This window comes from Ylistrum balloti, unplaced genomic scaffold, assembly GCF_031769215.1.
Source record: "Ylistrum balloti isolate Yb309-2 unplaced genomic scaffold, AGI_CSIRO_Ybal_v1 Utg370420, whole genome shotgun sequence".
Classification (NCBI taxonomy): domain Eukaryota; kingdom Metazoa; phylum Mollusca; class Bivalvia; order Pectinida; family Pectinidae; genus Ylistrum; species Ylistrum balloti.
The window spans coordinates 126,824-147,107 of record NW_026782284.1 but is presented as its reverse complement, the minus strand read 5'-3'; the positions used below and the strand labels follow the sequence as shown (position 1 = coordinate 147,107).

At 35.6% G+C, this 20,284-nt stretch overlaps 2 protein-coding genes across 3 annotated transcripts in view; one reads left to right on the top strand and one right to left on the bottom strand.

Moving 5' to 3' along the window:
* Nucleotides 1-807: 807 nt before the first annotated feature.
* On the top strand, nt 808-2,796 carry LOC132554658 (uncharacterized). The gene has a single exon (XM_060218973.1). The coding sequence runs from the start codon at nt 808-810 to the stop codon at nt 2,794-2,796; it is 1,989 nt and encodes a 662-aa protein (XP_060074956.1).
* A 5,125-nt stretch (nt 2,797-7,921) lies between these two features.
* Nucleotides 7,922-20,284, bottom strand: part of LOC132554644 (uncharacterized) — a 33,976-nt gene continuing 21,613 nt past the window's right edge. Inside the window, exons 5-9 of one of the 2 annotated variants that reach the window (XM_060218961.1) lie at nt 17,819-18,120; nt 14,878-14,919; nt 10,859-11,168; nt 10,027-10,104; nt 7,922-8,280 (exon numbers count right to left, since the gene is read on the bottom strand). In XM_060218961.1, the coding sequence (XP_060074944.1) occupies nt 8,126-8,280; nt 10,027-10,104; nt 10,859-11,168; nt 14,878-14,919; nt 17,819-18,120 (887 nt within the window). In that variant the 3' untranslated portion in view covers nt 7,922-8,125. The remainder of the gene's footprint in view (nt 8,281-10,026; nt 10,105-10,858; nt 11,169-14,877; nt 14,920-17,818; nt 18,121-20,284) is intronic. The other variant, XM_060218962.1, reaches the window with a different exon arrangement.

Genomic DNA, 20,284 nt, shown 5'->3' with positions numbered 1-20,284 from the left:
GAAAGATCATTGTTTAACAAAGGATTGTTCTATACCCCCTTCCCCGTTTCCATTAAAATATCTCTCGAACATTACATGACCTTATGACGAAAAGTATAGGATATATTGTATACTCACACTTTGTTTAAGAGAATACATCATAAAAGACGATAGCAATGTAAAGCGAAAACTGTAAAGAGTGAGGAAAGCATTTTCCCAGGTTAAATATTACTATAAATATAGGTGATTTGACAATAAATTGGGGTTTTATACAGGCGTTGGCGCATTGCTCATCCTGAAACGTCAAATAAAAGGGATATGAGGAACTGTCAATATGTAGGATCAATGTGCAAATGATAAGCATGACATGTGAAGTACATTTACTAGGTTATATGTGTAAAGTCGGAAAACTGAAACTTAAGAAAAAACTAAACAAAGGAATGTTAAACAATAAGACAGACATAAAAACAGTGTCATTTGCAATGTCAAATTTCTGATATCGCTAAATTACACCTGCAGAGATCCTTTTTAGAGACCACAAAGTTGAAATTAAATTTTTTTGGAAGATCAAGTTATTTTGAAATCAAACTTAAAGCTTGACTTATTGAAGCGTGAAAAGAGGCGCGCTTATAAAACTAATTTCTGTCCAATGTATAATATAATATGACAAAGGCTAATTATGATATCTGTATTCCATGCTATTATATATAGAACTGCTTTTTTTACCAAATATAAGATGTATAAAACATTGACATTTAGACCAGGTCTTTTATGAGAAGGAAACTCATGACGTTAATTATATTTCCTATATCTCATACAGAACTTAAAATGGATAGAAGATCGGACTTGGAGGCCACGTCTAGGTCGATATCCCAACGCCTTGATGCGCTCATTGGTACTGAGGAAGAGGTAAGCATCCGAAGACAAATGATCCTCTTTACAGATTATCTCCTCAGTGGAGACAGTGACTACTCCCATACTATATCTACTGGGAGTTTCGCTGACGGATTTTCCATTCCTGGATCAGATACGGATATGATGTGTGTCGTGCGAAATGTGAAGGTAATATGTCCAAGGACTTATACCGCATCACCTCCAGGCAGAAACGAAACCAATTCCATCTTGGTAATGAGAAACGTGGATGGCAGACCAGGATATGTGACGTTGGAACTCGCACATCGTGAACACCCGACGGAGGCATTGAAAAGTGCCATGGTTCTTAAAGAAGGTGTTATAATGATTTCAAGCGATATGTATCGACAGTACCTAGTTGATTTCTCAAGCAAGCAAGAAGGATTATCTCTTATATCAAACGGACCATGTCAGTCATTTCAGAATGACAGTGTTCACATTAATTTTGATATAGCAGAGTCATTTGCATGCCATGTATGGCCGGAAGTAGCCGAAGAATGGAAACAACGACCAAAAACTCACGGATGGCCCGATTCAATCATAACTGACAAAATTATTCAGGGTGGCTGCCATATTCTTCCTGTTGGAGATAAGACTTCACCGGATACATTTCTACAATGGAGAATATCGTTTGTTACAGCAGAAAGATTGCTAGTACATTCATTCAGACACTTACAGTTTAAGGTGTATGGATTACTTAAATATTTTCTGAAAGACGTTCGGAAACATCTATGTTCCGTTGGTGTCAATGATGATATTGTAACTTCGTACTTTATGAAAACTCTGATCTTCCATGTATTAGAAACAACACCAAAAACCTTATGGCAAGACAAAAACACTTTAGTTTGTTTTCTTGTCTGCTTGAGAGTTCTGATAGACTGGCTAAGATCCGGATATTGTCCCCATTATTTTATCCCAACCAACAACTTGTTCAAAAGGCACATACATGGCGACAACAGAAGAAAACTTCTTGATATAGTGGTAGATTTCCATGACCGACAATATTTATCGTTTCTTCATAAAATATGTCCCGGTATTCAAGACTCCGTTGCTTCAGATTATCTACGTCTGGAATGTAACCGTGATCAAACACTGTTTAGAGAATGCAGTCACTGTATTGATTTTATCGGTGGAGATCCTAAGAGGATCAACAAATCGAATAAGATTCTGATGGCCGCTCAGTCAGAAGCTAGTGTTTTCGGAGCATTCTACGCAACAACTTACATGTTGTCAAGTACAGCTAGGCGTACGTTTCCCATGCACGCCAATCTTCCAAACAATAAAACAAAGTACGCTGTTTTGAGGATGTGCAAGACCTTCCTGTTATATTATGACTTGATATGTTCTGCACCTTTGCAGCTTGCAACCCTTTTCTTCCTGTTGGGGAATTTTAGAAAATCGTTGTCACTTTGTGAAGACACAATATCCTCGCATAAAGACACGATTTGTATGAGTTCAGAAAAAGACTTAGCAAAATATAAACAGTTATACTGTGGAAAAAGCTACTCATTGCTTCAGAAATTTAAAGTCAAGAGGTCCGTTGCCATATTTCGTAGAGGCATGTTGGAATTTTCCTTGCCACATATAAGACCAGAGATCAAACAAAATCCGTTCGGTATTCTTATTCCTCAACTTCCCTATGCTGTGTTTCTCGGGTTTCTTTGCTATCATGAGCTAGGAATGATCTCCAAACGCGACGACGCACTACATAAGCTCATTGTCATAAAATACGACGACGAACAAGGAGGAGACCTGCATTGGATTGTATATACATTATTAGGTATCTGCTACCAGATTCTTAGTGACAATCGACGCGCAGTCAGATGTTTCTTAGATTCCTACAGAGTACAGAAAGAATTCAATCCTGCTCTAGAGAGGGTGAAGTTGCTTCGCAACTCATTTTAAACAGACTGTATTTATGAAAACTGACTTTACAAGAAGGGATGCCATATATGCATTTGTTAATTGTTCGTTCCCTTATATGGTTCAATAATCGTTAAATTTCGTGGTTACATTTGAAATATGTCCTTATAAACACATGGTGTTTAAAACGCTGAATATCATGGTCGTACATTATATACATTATATCACATTACATTGTGATTGCATGCGTTGAAAAAAGCGATAAACATCAAGAAAAGACCAGCAGTGTTACGAGTTTGTCTTCAGTTGACGACTTCTTGCAAGAGAATTGTGACTTTGGGAACAAGCCATTTAAGTATTAAAGATTGGCGATTAAGGGATATTGCTACCCAGAAATGGAAAATTCGCAATAGGGAAATTGAAATAATTACGTTTATTGTACATCTTGGTGGAAAGCTGTCAATGTTGATTTCGTTGTAGGAAAAAATCGAGATAAGAAGCTGATATAGAAGAGTCTGTCGTGTCTTTGATTTCCAATCCTGGTGGATACATACATGTTATCCAGACACTCGATCATTGTTATGATTTCGTCGTCCGTATATTTCTTCTTTGATTTTTTTTAAAGAAATACGCTTCAGTCAACAACCATGTATTTATACCCCCGTTCACATTTCTTGCAGAAGAATCCATGCATAATAAGATAACGACAGCGTTTCTTCAGTTTAGAATGGGGTATGTAGATGTTCAGGATGCAAAAATCAAATGTCCTTATAAAAGATATGTTTTGTAGAAGAGGGTGTAACAGATTGGTCCAAAGCTCTTTGGAGTTCTTCAGAATCCACATTCTGTTCATTCCGCTTCTTGAGAAAACAATAAAACTGTAGCCCAGATTTGATAGTATTTAGAATGGTGGTTAGTAGTTTTGACAAAGGCTTGTTTGTATGGATTCTTGTGAAGTTTAGGGATTCAATATAAACGAGGGGGGTTCTCATCCCTATCATTAATAGGCAATCTAAATCATTATATTATCCAAACATGATTAGATAGTAATTCGTCTTCTGAAAGATTACATAATGTATAGGTGGGGTTTCCTTCGATATCAAGCAAGCCCAGTCTTTTTGTACGCGGGGATGTAATAATGTGTGCAGACAAGGAGCAAGTTATTAGACGCCTTATCTGTAGGCACAATTACATACTTGTCATGTAAATCTTGAAGTGTAAATGTAACATCAAGGTCGAGGAAAGCTGGCCTGTGTTTTGTTTTCCTCTACAAGCTGCACATTCCTTTACGAATGACGGACCGAATTTATTTAACCCACTTAGAATGTGAATCCAAAGTTGCATGTTCTCGTTTTGCCCGACACATCAACATACTTCTAACCTAAAGTCAAATTCAATCAAACTAGGGCAAAATATTAACACAATAAAGAGTTACACGGAGGCCCTGAAAAAGTACAAGGAGGAAAAGACCACACGTTCCAGAATAGAAAGCGTTGATAGACGGTCAGGTACATATTTGACCTCTTATATTTTTAAGGTAAATTATAAAGTTACTGCATGCTCTAAGTTACCTGAAAATAATATGGCAAATACAACATAACCTTCCGGTTGGATGGACCCTAACCCTATTAGTAAATATCGATTCCGATTCCTTCACGAAGATTAAGATATACCTTGTTTGAAAACTGGCTGACGACTTCATGAAATCATTTAGACAGCGATAACATACGAATGATAGTATTCCAGTAACCCAATATTTCCTGGAATTTGGTTTTATCAACAAAGGTTAGGTACCGTTTTTATCAATATTTGTACCATCCTACATCTTTTTCTTTATGTATGTTACTTTTATTCACATTCATGCAGCTGTGGTTCATCTCGTGGTGTGGTTTAATTCATTCTTTAGAACCACTTGAGCTTTCCATAGGTCATCGTCTGATTTGATTCCCTGACAAGTCTAAGCCAGAGGGAAGGCAAAAAATTGCGATGAATTGACTTCCATTGTAGGAGTTCATAGGTCAGATTTTCTTATTTCATGTCAAGACTACACTATAAGATTGCATGATTGGTTTGTAATTAAATCCGCATTTAAACCAATAATAAAAAACATTACAGAGTACAGTATATTGATAATATAAAATATTCCTTTATAAGTGTATCAAGTGTATAAAGAATCGCATGTCACTTTTAATCTTTCATGGTGATCATTATCATTTCTAATTATTTAATCTAATACATAAGCTTTTTGCTGACGACGAATTATTTCATATCATTTACAAGATTTCCATCTCTTATGCCTGGGACTCGAGTTGATAGCAATACAGCATGACATGTTGTTAATATGAATGTTAAATTTTATAATTCAGTCTCATTTCTGTGTCGTCTTCTTGTCCGATTTTCTAATTGTTTAAGTTATACATTTTTGCATTTGATGGTTCATAGTTTGTCCGATATTTTAGATAATTTATCTATCTATAGAAGCGGCTATGCTGTTAGATCTATGTAATTACCGACGTAGAACATTTAGAGGATTTTAACAATACCTTCTAATTAAATAGTAACATCTACAATGCACGTATACGTTTTTTTATCTCATTCTTTTTAATTGAGAAACACAAAATTACTCTAACTGTTATCACTAGTCAATCACCGAAATTTACAAAAATATATATATGTAGATATGATTTTTTCTAGCGAACTAAACTGTTACGAGATAAGAGACAACATACGAGGTTCCTCTGACAGCGTGCCGTCAGCTTGACTGTAACAATGAAACTGAATTACTTTGTATTCAACATGTACAAAATTGAATATATTTTTTTTTCTATTTGAAATATACGAAGAATGCTGTATGAAATTTCTCTTGCCTGCTATTCTACACCACCCTAGGTGTAAACGTATTCTACACTACCCTAGGTGTAAACGTATTCTACACTACCCTAGGTGTAAACGTATTCTACACTACCCTAGGTGTAAAGGTATTCTACACTACCCTAGGTGTAAACGTATTCTACACTACCCTAGGTGTAAACGTATTCTACACTACCCTAGGTGTAAAGGTATTCTACACTACCCTAGGTGTAAACGTATTCTACACTACCCTAGGTGTAAAGGTATTCTACACTACCCTAGGTGTAAACGTATTCTACACTACCCTAGGTGTAAACGTATTCTACACTACCCTAGGTGTAAACGTATTCTACACTACCCTAGGTGTAAAGCTATTCTATACTACCCTAGGTGTAAACGTATTCTACACTACCCTAGGTGTAAAGGTATTCTACACTACCCTAGGTGTAAACGTATTCTACACTACCCTAGGTGTAAAGCTATTCTACACTACCCTAGGTGTAAACGTATTCTACACCACCCTAGGTGTAAACGTATTCTACACTACCCTAGGTGTAAACGTATTCTACACCACCCTAGGTGTAAACGTATTCTACACTACCCTAGGTGTAAACGTATTCTACACTACCCTAGGTGTAAAGCTATTCTACACCACCCTAGGTGTAAAGCTATTCTACACTACCCTAGGTGTAAACGCTTCAGTCTTATTATATCAGCCAATTAGTGATGCTTTATCAAAAACATACGAAAAGAGTTATCCTTCCTCATGAAACATGATATAGAAAGCCAACCTTTGGATGGTTATTTTATTTTACTGGAAGAGCATACGTACAATAGTGTTGTATATCTTATTAACAAAGGAAAATACACATTCCTGTTCCATTGTTTTGTAGTATTCAATCTTAATATCAATCATGACTGTAGATACCAACAATAAATCAATGTTTTGTAAAATCAGAATCAGTAAAATAAACAACTTTAAACCAAAAAAAAACTGCATTACAATGTCTTTTGTGAAATATATTTACTTTTATTAATCATAAATTTCGATAACATTACACATGCACATCCTATTTTGATTCATGAACTTACATTTATGTGATAACAAACCACTGTGTTACAGATATAAGTGAAGAAAAGTAATGCTCGTGCAGTTTATCGGCAATGATAAAAGTCATTCAAACATGTATGTACATGTATAACAATATAGAATAACGTATCCACACACACAATGAATTATAAAATTATTTACCATGGCATTTTCCGTTTATAGCGATATCATAATACTTAAAAGGAATATCAAGTTATACGTTCATAACATTTAATCTTTATTTACTTTATAAACAGAACATCTTGTTCATTAAAAGCAAAAAGGAAAATTTGTCAAATAAATGAAACGTTTTACACAAATAATTTTCCCGACCAACATGAAATGATTAATATGACGAAGGATCATTAAAATATAAAGCACTTTTTTGATCACGAGATAAGGGCGACCATTCCGGAATGTAATTCTTGTGTGACATCAGACACGCAGTTAGTTGTGGATTTAAATACAATGCAACAGGATTATCATATAAAAAGGCACAGAAGATGCTAAAGTACTATCGAGTAGTTTCGTATGACTGAAATTCAGGCGTATTACAAAAATGCTTTTCGTAGTCACTTCATTTCAATGATACTGAAAATTTCATATTCGTGAACAAGTTTAACAACGAAAGTAACAAACACACCAAAATAAAGATTTTAAATGACAAGACTCCCACGAAAATAACAAATACACCAAAATAAAGATTTTAAGTGACATGACTCTCATTGTCCGACGGACTAATATTCGCTGCAGCTTTGATTTATTGACCAAGGCAGATTTATCACATATAATATTACTAAAAGCAAGGGAGTTAACTCGTATTGACTTGAAAAGTAGCATAAGCATCCACAAGCCAACAACTCCAGAAGACAAGCACTGGCTAAATACACAAGATCTGCATTTTCACGGAAGAGTAACATATTGTCAGTTGATTTTGTCTAAATCTTGTATCAGATTTCTAAAAACGGGAGTATATAAACCTGTTACATTAACAAAATATTCTTATTATTTGCTCTTATATTTTATCTAAATTTTAAAATTAATTTTGAAATATGCACGACAATAACCGGTTTCAATAGTATTTCATTTATGATGACATTCAATACATTGTCACCATGATATGGTGTATAAGGATCTTGTCTATGTTTTATCGGATTCAGTTATCTTTTAGGATTATAATTATTTTATTATTTTTTTCTATTTTATTTTATTATTTTTTTTTTTTTCTTTTTTTTTTTTTTTATGAGAGGGGTTTTATTATTTTATCTTATTATTAAGTGACTCTTGAAGAATAACAAGTTGGTATGGAAGTTTTGAAATATATTTGATTCATGGAGGTAAGATTTTTCATTCGATCTGATAACTCCATGCATCATTGAAAATGTAAACTAAAGATATGACAACCGATTCACACATTCTGATTTTCTTTTTTTACTTTTTCGGTCTTGGAACATTTTCTACAAACGTGCCGACTAGATTTCCGGCTGGGTAATAGCTCGCAACAACAAGAACCTTTCCACCTGAACTCTTTGCTTTGCCGATTCCCATTTTTTTACTTCCTTTCCATACAACCTGCGTGAAATGTCCTGCGAACCAAAAACATTTATTTAATAACATATGACCCTGTCTTTATACATAAATGTACAGGGTTAATCTTTACAGTGCGTTATAATATCACTAGTTAACAATGTGATTAATTCATTTATCTATTTATTCATTTATTTATTCGTTACATCAAACTGAGTTTAACACAAGTCTTTTCAGCTAATATGTGTGAAACAAGCATAGTTACAGAAATGTACGATTCACCTGATCGCACGCCTTGTAGATCATTTATCAAGTATATTATTTAACACACTGGACCCCGATGCCCACGTCCAACCCACGTGATTATATTTGAAATCTGAGATCACATATTTATTATCGGACGATAGACACATATAAAATCTTACTCCAGCAACTTTCACTGATGAATGGAAATTTACAGCCCACGTCTCACACAACTTGTAATACCGATCCAAAGCAAGCGTCTAATACTATTTACCCTATCCTAATGTCCTTGTTTCAGATAACGTGTAACAGAGATATAAATCAGACCTCTGATACTACTTTCACAACTTATTATACCCTCATCCCAGCGTGACATCAAGTCCCGCCTCACACAACTTATTATACCCTAATCCCAGCGTGACATCAAGTCCCGCCTCACACAACTTATTATACCCTAATCCCAGCGTGACATAAAGTCCCGCCTCACACAACTTATTATACCCTCATCCCAGCGTGACATTAAGTCCCGCCTCACACAACTTATTATACCCTAATCCCAGCGTGACATTAAGTCCCGCCTCACACAACTTATTATACCCTCATCCCAGCGTGACATAAAGTCCCGCCTCACACAACTTATTATACCCTAATCCCAGTGTGATATCAAGTCCCGCCTCATACAACTTATTATACCCTAATCCCAGCGTGATATCAAGTCCCGCCTCATACAACTTATTATACCCTAATCCCAGCGTGATATCAAGTCCCGCCTCACAAAACTTATTATAAACTAATCCCAGCGTGACACCAAGTCCCGCCTCACACAACTTATTATACCCTAATCCCAGCGTGACATAAAGTCCCGTCTCACACAACTTATTATACCCTAATCCCAGCGTGACATAAAGTCCCGTCTCACACAACTTATTATACCCTCATCCCAGCGTGACATAAAGTCCCGCCTCACACAACTTAGTATACCTTAATCCCAGCGTGATATCAAGTCCCGCCTCAAACAACTTATTATAGACTAATTCCAGCGTGACATCAAGTCCCGCCTCACACAACTTATTATACCCTAATCCCAGCGTGATATCAAGTCCCGCCTCAAACAACTTATTATAGACTAATTCCAGCGTGACATCAAGTCCCGCCTCACACAACTTATTGTACCCTAATCCCAGCGTGAATTAAAGTCCCGCCTCACACAACTTATTATACCCTCATCCCAGCGTGACATAAAGTCCCGCCTCACACAACTTATTATACCCTTATCCCAGCGTGACATCAAGTCCCGCCTCACACAACTTATTATACCCTAATCCCAGCGTGACATAAAGTCCCGTCTCACACAACTTATTATACCCTAATCCCACCGTGACATCAAGTCCCGTCTCACACAACTTATTATACCCTAATCCCAGCGTGACATCAAGTCCCGCCTCACACAACTTATTATACCCTTATCCCAGCGTGACATAAAGTCCCGTCTCACACAACTGATTATACCCTAATCTCAGCGTGACATAAAGTCCCTATGTCCAGCGTCTCACATTACTTACCGGATCCTAAAGTGCGCGGTTCACTGCTGAAATCGTGTTTTTCTATCTCGCTGTACCAGTATTCAGTCACGTCCTTCCCTATTAGAACAAAAACGTTTTTATCAAATATCCTCGATTTAGTCTGGACTCTTCGCGAACAGAAGTTTACATTTTAAACATATCAATGAGCCGTTTCTATTAAAGAAGGAAAACATTACGCACTTTGAAAATAATATTTCATATCGCATTAATCACAATTAACACGATTTCAAATATTTTTAAGGTAGGTTGTACCAAACATACATAATTTCTCCGAGAATGGCAAGAACGGTACTGTTCCATGAGAATTTCCGATACAAATCCTAAAGAGATCGGAACAAGACAGCCACAATTCTAGTGCTATGCTTTTAACTTAATACAAAGTAACAAAAGAATGATTCACAAAAAGGACTCGTAATAAAGTGAAAAGAAAGTGTCATCCTTAATCGGCAACGTCCTTCAGTAATAGCTTCTTATCCAACGATTGCCAAAAAGGGCATCAAGAAAATTCCGTCACGTCAACATAATCATAATCCAAACTCAAGTTCCTTAAAAAAAGTACAAGGATAATAAGACGATATGTTCTGTAAGAGTAAGCGTTTTCTGCTTCATCGGCGACATCCACTATATAAACCTTGGTCAATCCATGTAAATAATGGCAAGTTCTCATATGAGAACAAGGTATACAACAATAGAATCAATAGGCAAAATAACGAACGAAACATAATTTTCATCCATAAAATAATAGTAATCAACATGCACCTTTTGAAACCCTGTTCAAGTGATCTTATAAAAGGTTTTAAACTTTACTCACCGGAATAATCCGCCGATCCTGATGACCATTTACAGGCGATATTCTCTCCTAATCTATCTCCCTTATGCTGACACTCACTATGCTGGAATGAGTTGGTCGCGGCGAGATGTTCCGCCCACTTTTGGGCGTATTCTGACAGACTTTTGTCGTGCGATAGAGGAGAAACACCATGCTTTTTTCTGAGTTCGTTGTGTGTTTTCACAGCGTCATCAATAAACTCTTTGATTTTTTGTGGTTTCTTCTCTCGTTCTGGGCTCGAGTCCGACGAACTGCTCGACGATCTCTTGCCTTTTTTGTCCTTTTTAAAGAACTGTAATGGAATACAAGGCATGCTTTTGGATAAAAGGATTTAACAAATGTATTTCTATAGCTGTAATACAAAAGTTCTGTTGAAATATCCTTACATCAACGGATACTGCAGTCACAATACCACGCCTTTTTATAACACAGTATATTGCTACAGGTTAAACTGGTGTATCTGGTAAGTATTCCAACTAGTTTTAGTCCCCGTTCCTATGTGTTGTGGTTCGTTAAGCGCGCGTATGGTAGGAATTACTTATCACGGGAAAGTTTCCAAACTTCTCATATAAACTAATATAGACTATCCCAGACACGGTGTGACCGTTCACTGATGTACTCGTGTCAGAACAGTCGTACACAAATATACTACTGACTCTCTAAACTAAATCTGTCCTATACCAACAATGAATTGCAATAAAGAACACTTTTTCCAATCAATTCTAAGATAAATCACTTCAAGATAGGAAAACATTTTCAAACAACTCGACATTTGTAATTTTCACCACGTCATTTTGTCACAGATACGACTGCAGAGTAATCCATGTGTGGTGCAGATTGCCTCTTTTCACTGTATCAGATTGCCTGCTGTCGAATCTATCAACGCTGAGTCGTATGTCATACTCGTACGTCTAATTACAGACGCGGAATCTGTCCAAAACATACCGGCTACAGCAATTACCAGCGAGATAAGTGTTCCCTTACATTAGATCACTTGTTCCTACTATAATGTACACATATTGTACACATAGACTAATTTCCTATAGTCACGGCTTCGACAGACGCTAAATCGTGCGTGTGAATATATAACATAGTTCATTCTGCAGAAATATCAACGAAGGTTAAATTAGTGACGATATACAAAATTATATTCTATGTTTATACAATTCTCATAAAAGCCATTATCCATAACATAAGTCACACAAACAAGTTTAGGTCTTGAGAACAATGGTATGGTAAATAAACACAGGAATACAACTGACCAGAGAAAGTTATCTCACGTGCACGTCATTAAGCACGTTCCGTTACAACGACACCTTGTGGGTCTCTTTATATTGATAACGATACACCTCAACTCGGAGCCGAAGTCTTAAACCCACCACAGAAAAGTTCACTGAACCAGCGAAACTTACAACGATAAGAAATTTCCATTTCCTTGTGTTTTAAGGCAGATTAAATTCAGCTCTGATAAGAAATACGTTAGTTTTTTTTTCTCTGGTGTATTTTAAGATTGTGAGGTCAGAGACTTACATTAATGCATTGTTAGCTTTCCTGTAGGGAAGTTATCAATCTTCAGGGAAAAATGAAAAAGTCGCAAAACCGGAACTTCAATTCAATATGGATATTGAAATTCGATATAAAATGCAGGATATGATTCAGAGTTGGTTCAATGTTTGACTATACTAAAAGGATGCATATAAGTAAGACGGTGGACAAGTAACAGCACGTGGGTAAATGTTGCTGTTTTATCATCTTTGGATTACTGTATAATACCACAATCTCTATGTCATCACTCGGAAAAACAATACAAAAAATCTCATCTGAAAAAAAGTACTTATTATTATCGCTATACAGCCTAGTTTTATAGATTTGATTCCTCCTCTCAATTTTCACAATAAAGGAAATTATTGAACATATAATAAAAATTTACGTAATGTTTTGTTAATCTGCACAATCGTCGGCACGACAAAAGTACCCAACAAATATAATCGAAACACTATGTTTTTCGTTACATTGCGTCTACATTGTGCCAGACATCATTAGAACTGGCTGTACCTTGATACGTGTTACATCGTCCGACACGTGCTGTCCGGTGTGAATTTACACATCATACACAGCTGGCACAACATACAATAACGGGAGTAGATATGTATGTACACCGCCAAGTATCAGTGCTGTATACCAGTACATACAACTTTTAATTCGCCTTCAATCGTTAGTTTATATCAGTGTGTGAATATTCTACTTTCACATTTAGTTAGTCGCTGCTTAACTTCGAAATGTTTACAAAAAAAATTCACTATAGTGAAATACGTCAGTAAATAAATAAATGGAAAAAAATATAAAAAGACTTATTGAAACTTCACAGAAATCAAAATGTCGGTAATAAAGCTGAATTTTAGCTTATAAATCATATAAGCAGCATTCCCTTTAGTTTCGTAACGTCTGCAGTCAAACGACTTTTACTTAAAAGAAAACTAATATGGCATAAGTTTGTTTCTCAGATTAAAAGTGAATCCAATATATCTGTACAACGGAAACTGGTTACATAAATAGGTATCTATTTACCATCACATACTATATATGATTGGCTGAAGCTGTGACAAAGGCACCACATGTATCAGTATTGTGTATTGGGATACTATTTAATGCTATTGTTGTTATGCTTAAAATAATAGATCATGTGTGTAATATATATACTGGCAATATTGAATATCATGCTTACAACTTAGAAATTAAATGTACAAATCTATTATCAGATACTTAAATACTGGTATCAATGTAGATATTATCTATATATATATTATGTACATGATATTTGCATTACATATTACATTTACTGAAATGACGGTTGTCGCAATCCTGACCAAAATATATGCTCAATTTGGATTTTGGATATTATTCGGTTTGTTTGGGGTTTATTTCAATAAAGGAAATATATTCATCAGTTTAATTCATTCTGTTGAACAGAGTTTAATATAAACACATACACATGTGTAATATGATTTATTGAATAAATATGTTAATATAGATTTGTTATCTACGATAATGAAAATGACAACGTCATAGAAATCAATAATCGATATCAGCGATAGATAAAATCGAACTTTACTAATAAGGTGATGTGCGTTACCGGAACTATTGGAATAGATCACGTGACACACTCTAATAAAGTGAAGATGTTTCAGGTGATAATGATGGCTATGGCGTGTCCTTTGTGCCGTAAACCTACTAACACCATATGTTGCGTCTCTGGAGTAAACAAGTTGAGATATTTATCTCCTTATAAGGATTTGCAAATGAGGTGATATCTACTAATGTATGTATTTGATGAAGCTTGCTTACCGCATGGCCTTTTAGTGTTAAACATCATCAATCATATCATGAAATCTCCATTCTACATTTGCCATAACAAAAATTGTGATGGATATATGTTTTCTAAATCTAAAATCACACAAGCTCATATTATAGAAATAGTTTTGAAGCATCTGTGCTGAGAGAAATGAAGAAAATAAAAATGTTGACAATTTTTATGAACAATTATATATATGAATTCTATAAATAGATTTATTGAAAAAATGTAAAATATATATATAAGAACATTTATTTCAATGCAGCTACAAGGGCGGTAACTCTTACTGCTTTCTCCTCTGAAAATGACGTAGGCATATATGAAATAAGCCGACACCAGTAAAACTGAAATGATAATTTTTCCCTCAATATTTTAATGATCGGTATTAAACAACCACCTAATGTTATATTGGTTAGTAAATTGTACATCGTCTGATAGATTTGTTAGTCATAATTAGAAACATGCGCTATATAAACATTGATGAAATTCACCAGTGTTATAAACAAAAATAATATGTTATTGTCTACTCTATATTGTACACAGCAGGTAGTTAGCTACACATTGCGTGTGGTGAAATCATACACATATCACCGAAACCAGCAAACAATACCGTCATCAAACGTCACGTGACACAACATTTTTAACTTACGTCATCATCCTTAACACGGAGATCCTGGATGGGTATGTCGTCCTGATGGAAATCAATTGTTAATGCAAATCAATTGTTATATTATAAATGGAACCCGAGTGATAAGCTAACATCCCTTTAACTATAAATACCTTTATGTGATAAACGTAGCATTAGTTTCTAACAGACTATTGATTTTATAGTCAGTTTGAATATTAAATATTTAAAAACTACCATGCCAATTACAAACAATAACCAACATGTATACTATTAGTTGCTTTAGAATGAAATATTTCTGAAGTGTCGGGGGTGTTATAATATTTCTGTTTTTTGTTCGGTCCCATTTTTGGGGGGTGTTGTTTATATATCTATCGTTTTATGTTTTTATTGAGTATGATTTTGTATTAAAACGCGGATATATAAATTCATTTTCGTCCTTTTTCATCTAAATTGACTAATGAGTTTTTATTGAGTGTTATTTTAGCGTGATGAATTCACATAAGATCTGACGGTAGCGGTTATGATATTTCCTATGGCCTGACATCAAACACAAACTACTGCTTCGCACGTCAATACGGCCACACAAACTACTGCTTCGCACGTCAATACGGCCACACAAACTACTGCTTCGCACGTCAATACGGCCACACAAACTACTGCTTCGCACGTCAATACGGCCACACAAACTACTGCTTCGCACGTCAATACGGCCACACAAACTACTGTTTCGCACGTCAATACGGCCACACAAACTACTGCTTCGCACGTCAATACGGCCACACAAACTACTGTTTCGCACGTCAATACGGCCACACAAACTACTGTTTCGCACGTCAATACGGCCACACAAACTACTGCTTCGCACGTCAAAACAGCCACACAAACTACTGCTTCGCAAGTCACTACGGCCACACAAACTACTGCTTCGCACGTCAATACTGCCACACAAACTACTGCTTCGCACGTCAATACGGCCACACAAACTACTGCTTCGCACGTCACTACGGCCACACAAACTACTGCTTCGCACGTCAATACAGCCACACAAACTACTGCTTCGCACGTCAATACTGCCACACAAACTACTGCTTCGCACGTCAATACGGCCACACAAACTACTGCTTCGCACGTCAATACGGCCACACAAACTACTGTTTCGCACGTCAATACGGCCACACAAACTACTGTTTCGCACGTCAATACGGCCACACAAACTACTGCTTCGCACGTCAAAACAGCCACACAAACTACTGCTTCGCAAGTCACTACGGCCACAGTCACTACGGCCACACAAACTACTGCTTCGCACGTCAATACTGCCACACAAACTACTGATTCGCACGTCAATACGGCCAGCTGCAGTGGAGATAGGGTTTCCACGTTTATCAGCCATCTACATACATACATGTTGTACAATAAATATTTATTGATTCCGCTACGTTCGACATATTTTCATCAGAAATTATTACATATATCTGCTGAGTAACGCTATACCAGTGTTGTTTCTTTCGAATCGTGCAAATTAGTGCGGTTTTACCAAAACCTTGAATTAAAACGATGTCGGGTATGGGGGGCTTTGGATTTCTTTACCAGTTTCATTTTTAAAGTGAAAAAAAAATCCTATTTTATTTCAAGCTCGTAATCACAACTACTTACAATAACACACCAGCAAAGAACAGCACAACCACAAACAATAACACACCAGCAAAGAACAGCACAACCACAAACAATAACACACCAGCAAAGAACAGCACAACCACTAACGATAACACACCAACAAACAACATTACAACCACTAACGATAACACACCAGCAAAGAATAGCACAACCACTAACATTAGCACACCAACAAACAACAGCACAACCACAAACAATAACACACCAGCAAACAACAGCACAACCACTAACAATAACACACCAGCAAAGAATAGCACAACCACTAACATTAGCACACCAACAAACAACAGCACAACCACAAACAATAACACACCAGCAAACAACAGCACAACCACTAACAATAACACATCAGCAAAGAATAGCACAACCACAAACAATAACAAACCAGCAAAGAACATCACAACCACAAACAATAACACACCAGCAAAGAACATCACAACCACTAACAACAGCACACCAACAAACAACATTACAACTACTAACAATAGCACACCAGCAAACAACAGCACAACTACTTACAATAGTGATAAGAAGTACAAATGTTCCATTAGGCGAATAGGTAAAATATGTCTTTTAATTCAAACTTTGAACAAACAGACTGGCTTGGGAGAGATCAAAAGATGCAGAAAGTCAACATGACAACATCATACGTGTCATCTGTTTTTCTAATGCACCATAGTAAAAAAAAGTAGAGAACCACTTTTTACAATTTGACAGCGTTCAATAAACTTATAAAGATGTCGATAAGTTCAAATTAAAATGCCTGTAATGGCTATAAAGGTTTTATTGACAGGAATAATACAGTCGGTGTGTAAGCTGAGTAGTTTGTAGCATGGCTACAAATGTTCTCATGTGTTTTAAGAGGATGATTAAAAGTGAACTGATAGGTTTCTAGACATTTGTAAATACTTTAAAGTCATTTAATGTTTAAATTTGTCACGCACTTTGTATTTTATAGATAAAAAATCTAGGTTCGTTGCCAGCCCTTCATTCCTCCATACTTTATTGCATTTTATCCGATAGAAAATGTATATTTAATTTCTTACCTCTAAGCAATTTGGTTTACAGCGATTTTTTGTGTTTATTTGCAAGTCAGGAAACTAACACTCTTGCCTTAGTAAAAATTAAATGGAATTTTTAATCCGTAAATCATATACCAAAACAGAATACTATATCAAGTTCTTTAATCCACAAAGTCATGTCCATCTTGAATACTTAATGCCAGATACTGACACCAAATGTGGAAGGAATTTTGCTATAGATGTACCAGACTAAAACTGCTTACCCCAAAGGCTCCTCCTTTTTCTTTTTTGTCCTTGTCACCAATTGACTTCATATTTGTTGTCCCGGAATCCCCTGTGGTAATGGTTTCTTTCCTGTTGGTGGTCTTGCTTCCATCTGCTTTGATAATGGTTTCCTCGACAACCGTCTTTGTGACCTTGTTAGCACCACTTCCGGTAGTTTCCGTGAATGTACGGACGGAACGGGACTCTCCACCTCGGCTTGCCATGTTAGAGGGAGTATTCTTATTTTCGAATCGACTAGAAAATGGCACAGATTCCTGTTTGTGATCAACACCTACTTGCCCTGAAAATGACAACAATAAATATTGATAAAGAACATAAGAAATACCGGCATAAATGTAAACAATAAATACTGAGGAAGAACACAATGAATACAAGCATAAATGAAAGATATATTCATTATTCTAAAACAGTTCAAACGACACATAAGTTAATGGCACCGCTTAATACAAATTAAGAGTTAGAGACTATTGAGATAAACAATGAATTCAATTGCATCATACAATTATTTTCCACTTCCAAGACTCGTAATTGAAGCAAAGGATCTAAATTCTGAACCTTTTGAGGCGACTACAAAAAATCTGTGGAGACCGAAGAAATTTCAAAATCTTATGGGAATGTGCAATAGTCCCATAATTTAATAGATTTCGTAATAATTATATATCTGTTAATTTTAGAGACAAGTACATGTGTTTATTCTGAACCATTCTCCTCTTCGAATAATTAAAAACATTGTCATGCAGGTTACGACAAACCCCGGGACTAAAGCTAAGATGCAGCTTTATAATGTTGATATTTTCTCATATTATAGTCATACAAAATAAACATAAGCTTAGAAATAACACGTCCTAATTATTTATGTTGTATTACACGTTCAATTGACATCGATAATTCTGGCTGTCAACTACTTATTTGATAATTTGGTTTTCATAGTTTGTTTTGTGACCTATTGAAACAATATCCTAAATAAACGTCCCCATTGACATTTGTATTAGAGAAAATCAATGGTTATTTATCAATAACAGCCGTGAAATGAAATCTGCACACAGTGTAGATACTATAGATATGTCAGAGATTAACAATACTGACTCTTTATGACGTATGAACCTGATTCTGATGTTTCTGGAGAGGTTTTATCAATACAACCCTATCATATACATAATTCATGAATCCATATACATAATTCATTAGATATGATAATTGAAACACTCATTTACTTGTGTTAGTTATAACGAAATAAAATTTTCTACATTCAGTAGATACTTTCCTTAACATCAGCATTAAGAATAGGGTTCAGTGTCAACATGTGTTTAACAAAAGCGAACAAAGGAAAATAAAACAACGATGTATATTATTCCGCCACATAAATTACCCAAAACGCTTCCTTTTTTACATGATGGTACATTAAATATTTTTTAGATCTATGAAAAAGTGACACACAATGGTAAGAATTTCTATAAAAAAAAACACTTACAGATCGTATTATTTGTACCGGCATTAGGTCCCTGTTAGAATTAACACACACTGACTGCTTTCCGGTCCTGAATTGATACTAGTATTGATGTTTTCGGGGTAGCTGTACATGCCAAATAAGGACTAAGTACTGCAGCTAGAAAATCGATAAAACTGACCTCGTTGTACTATGAGACTATCTAAGTCACTCACTGTGAGAGTAGGTACATACTCTTGTCTGCTGATATGAAGAATAATTTCACTTTAAAGGTTTGTAATCAGCCATCGATGAATCAAAGTTAATACAAAATGTTATGACACACATAGCCATTCATGTGGATAAATGTAATTGCGTACAATTACTGAAAGTTCTTAATATGGCTGATACAATCAAAATATACATTAGTGCTTCTATATTTATATACACAGTCGATAGTACTTTTAAAAGTCAGATGTTCTTGAGTGTATGTCTCTGTCGATTGAAACAGTTACAAAAACAACTAGTAATAACTGTTTAATATCGTATTTTAATCTTTGTATACATAGGTAACATATGGACATATGGGTTCAACAGTATAGCTGTATCGACCAGTACTTGATGTGTAGTGGGTAAATGTTCGCGACAGCTGACCAAACAACGTAACTAACAATTCTGAAGATGTCATCATACAAAATTAATCATATTACATTCAATAATCAGTAAAGATAATGTGTGTAGGTAGCAGTCATGTTTCAATGATCGTGTTCATAGATATGTAAATTTATAAATTTCTGTTAAGATTGTCAAAGTATATGCAGTTGTTCAGAATAACACATTCAGCTTTTCACAGCATTGCTGAAATCCTTGATCTTGATGATCACGTGATATTATAATTCATTGTCGCCATTTTGTTTTGATGTTGAATTGGTTGCAAACGGAATTTTTTTAATGTACAATAATTGACATTAATGCAAATAGATAGTATCAAGGTCGGAATCAACATAATTATAGATAG

Excerpts from the sequence above, each read along its gene's own strand:
- LOC132554658 (XM_060218973.1), top strand. The coding sequence starts at position 808 with ATGGATAGAAGATCGGACTTGGAGGCCACGTCTAGGTCGATATCCCAA.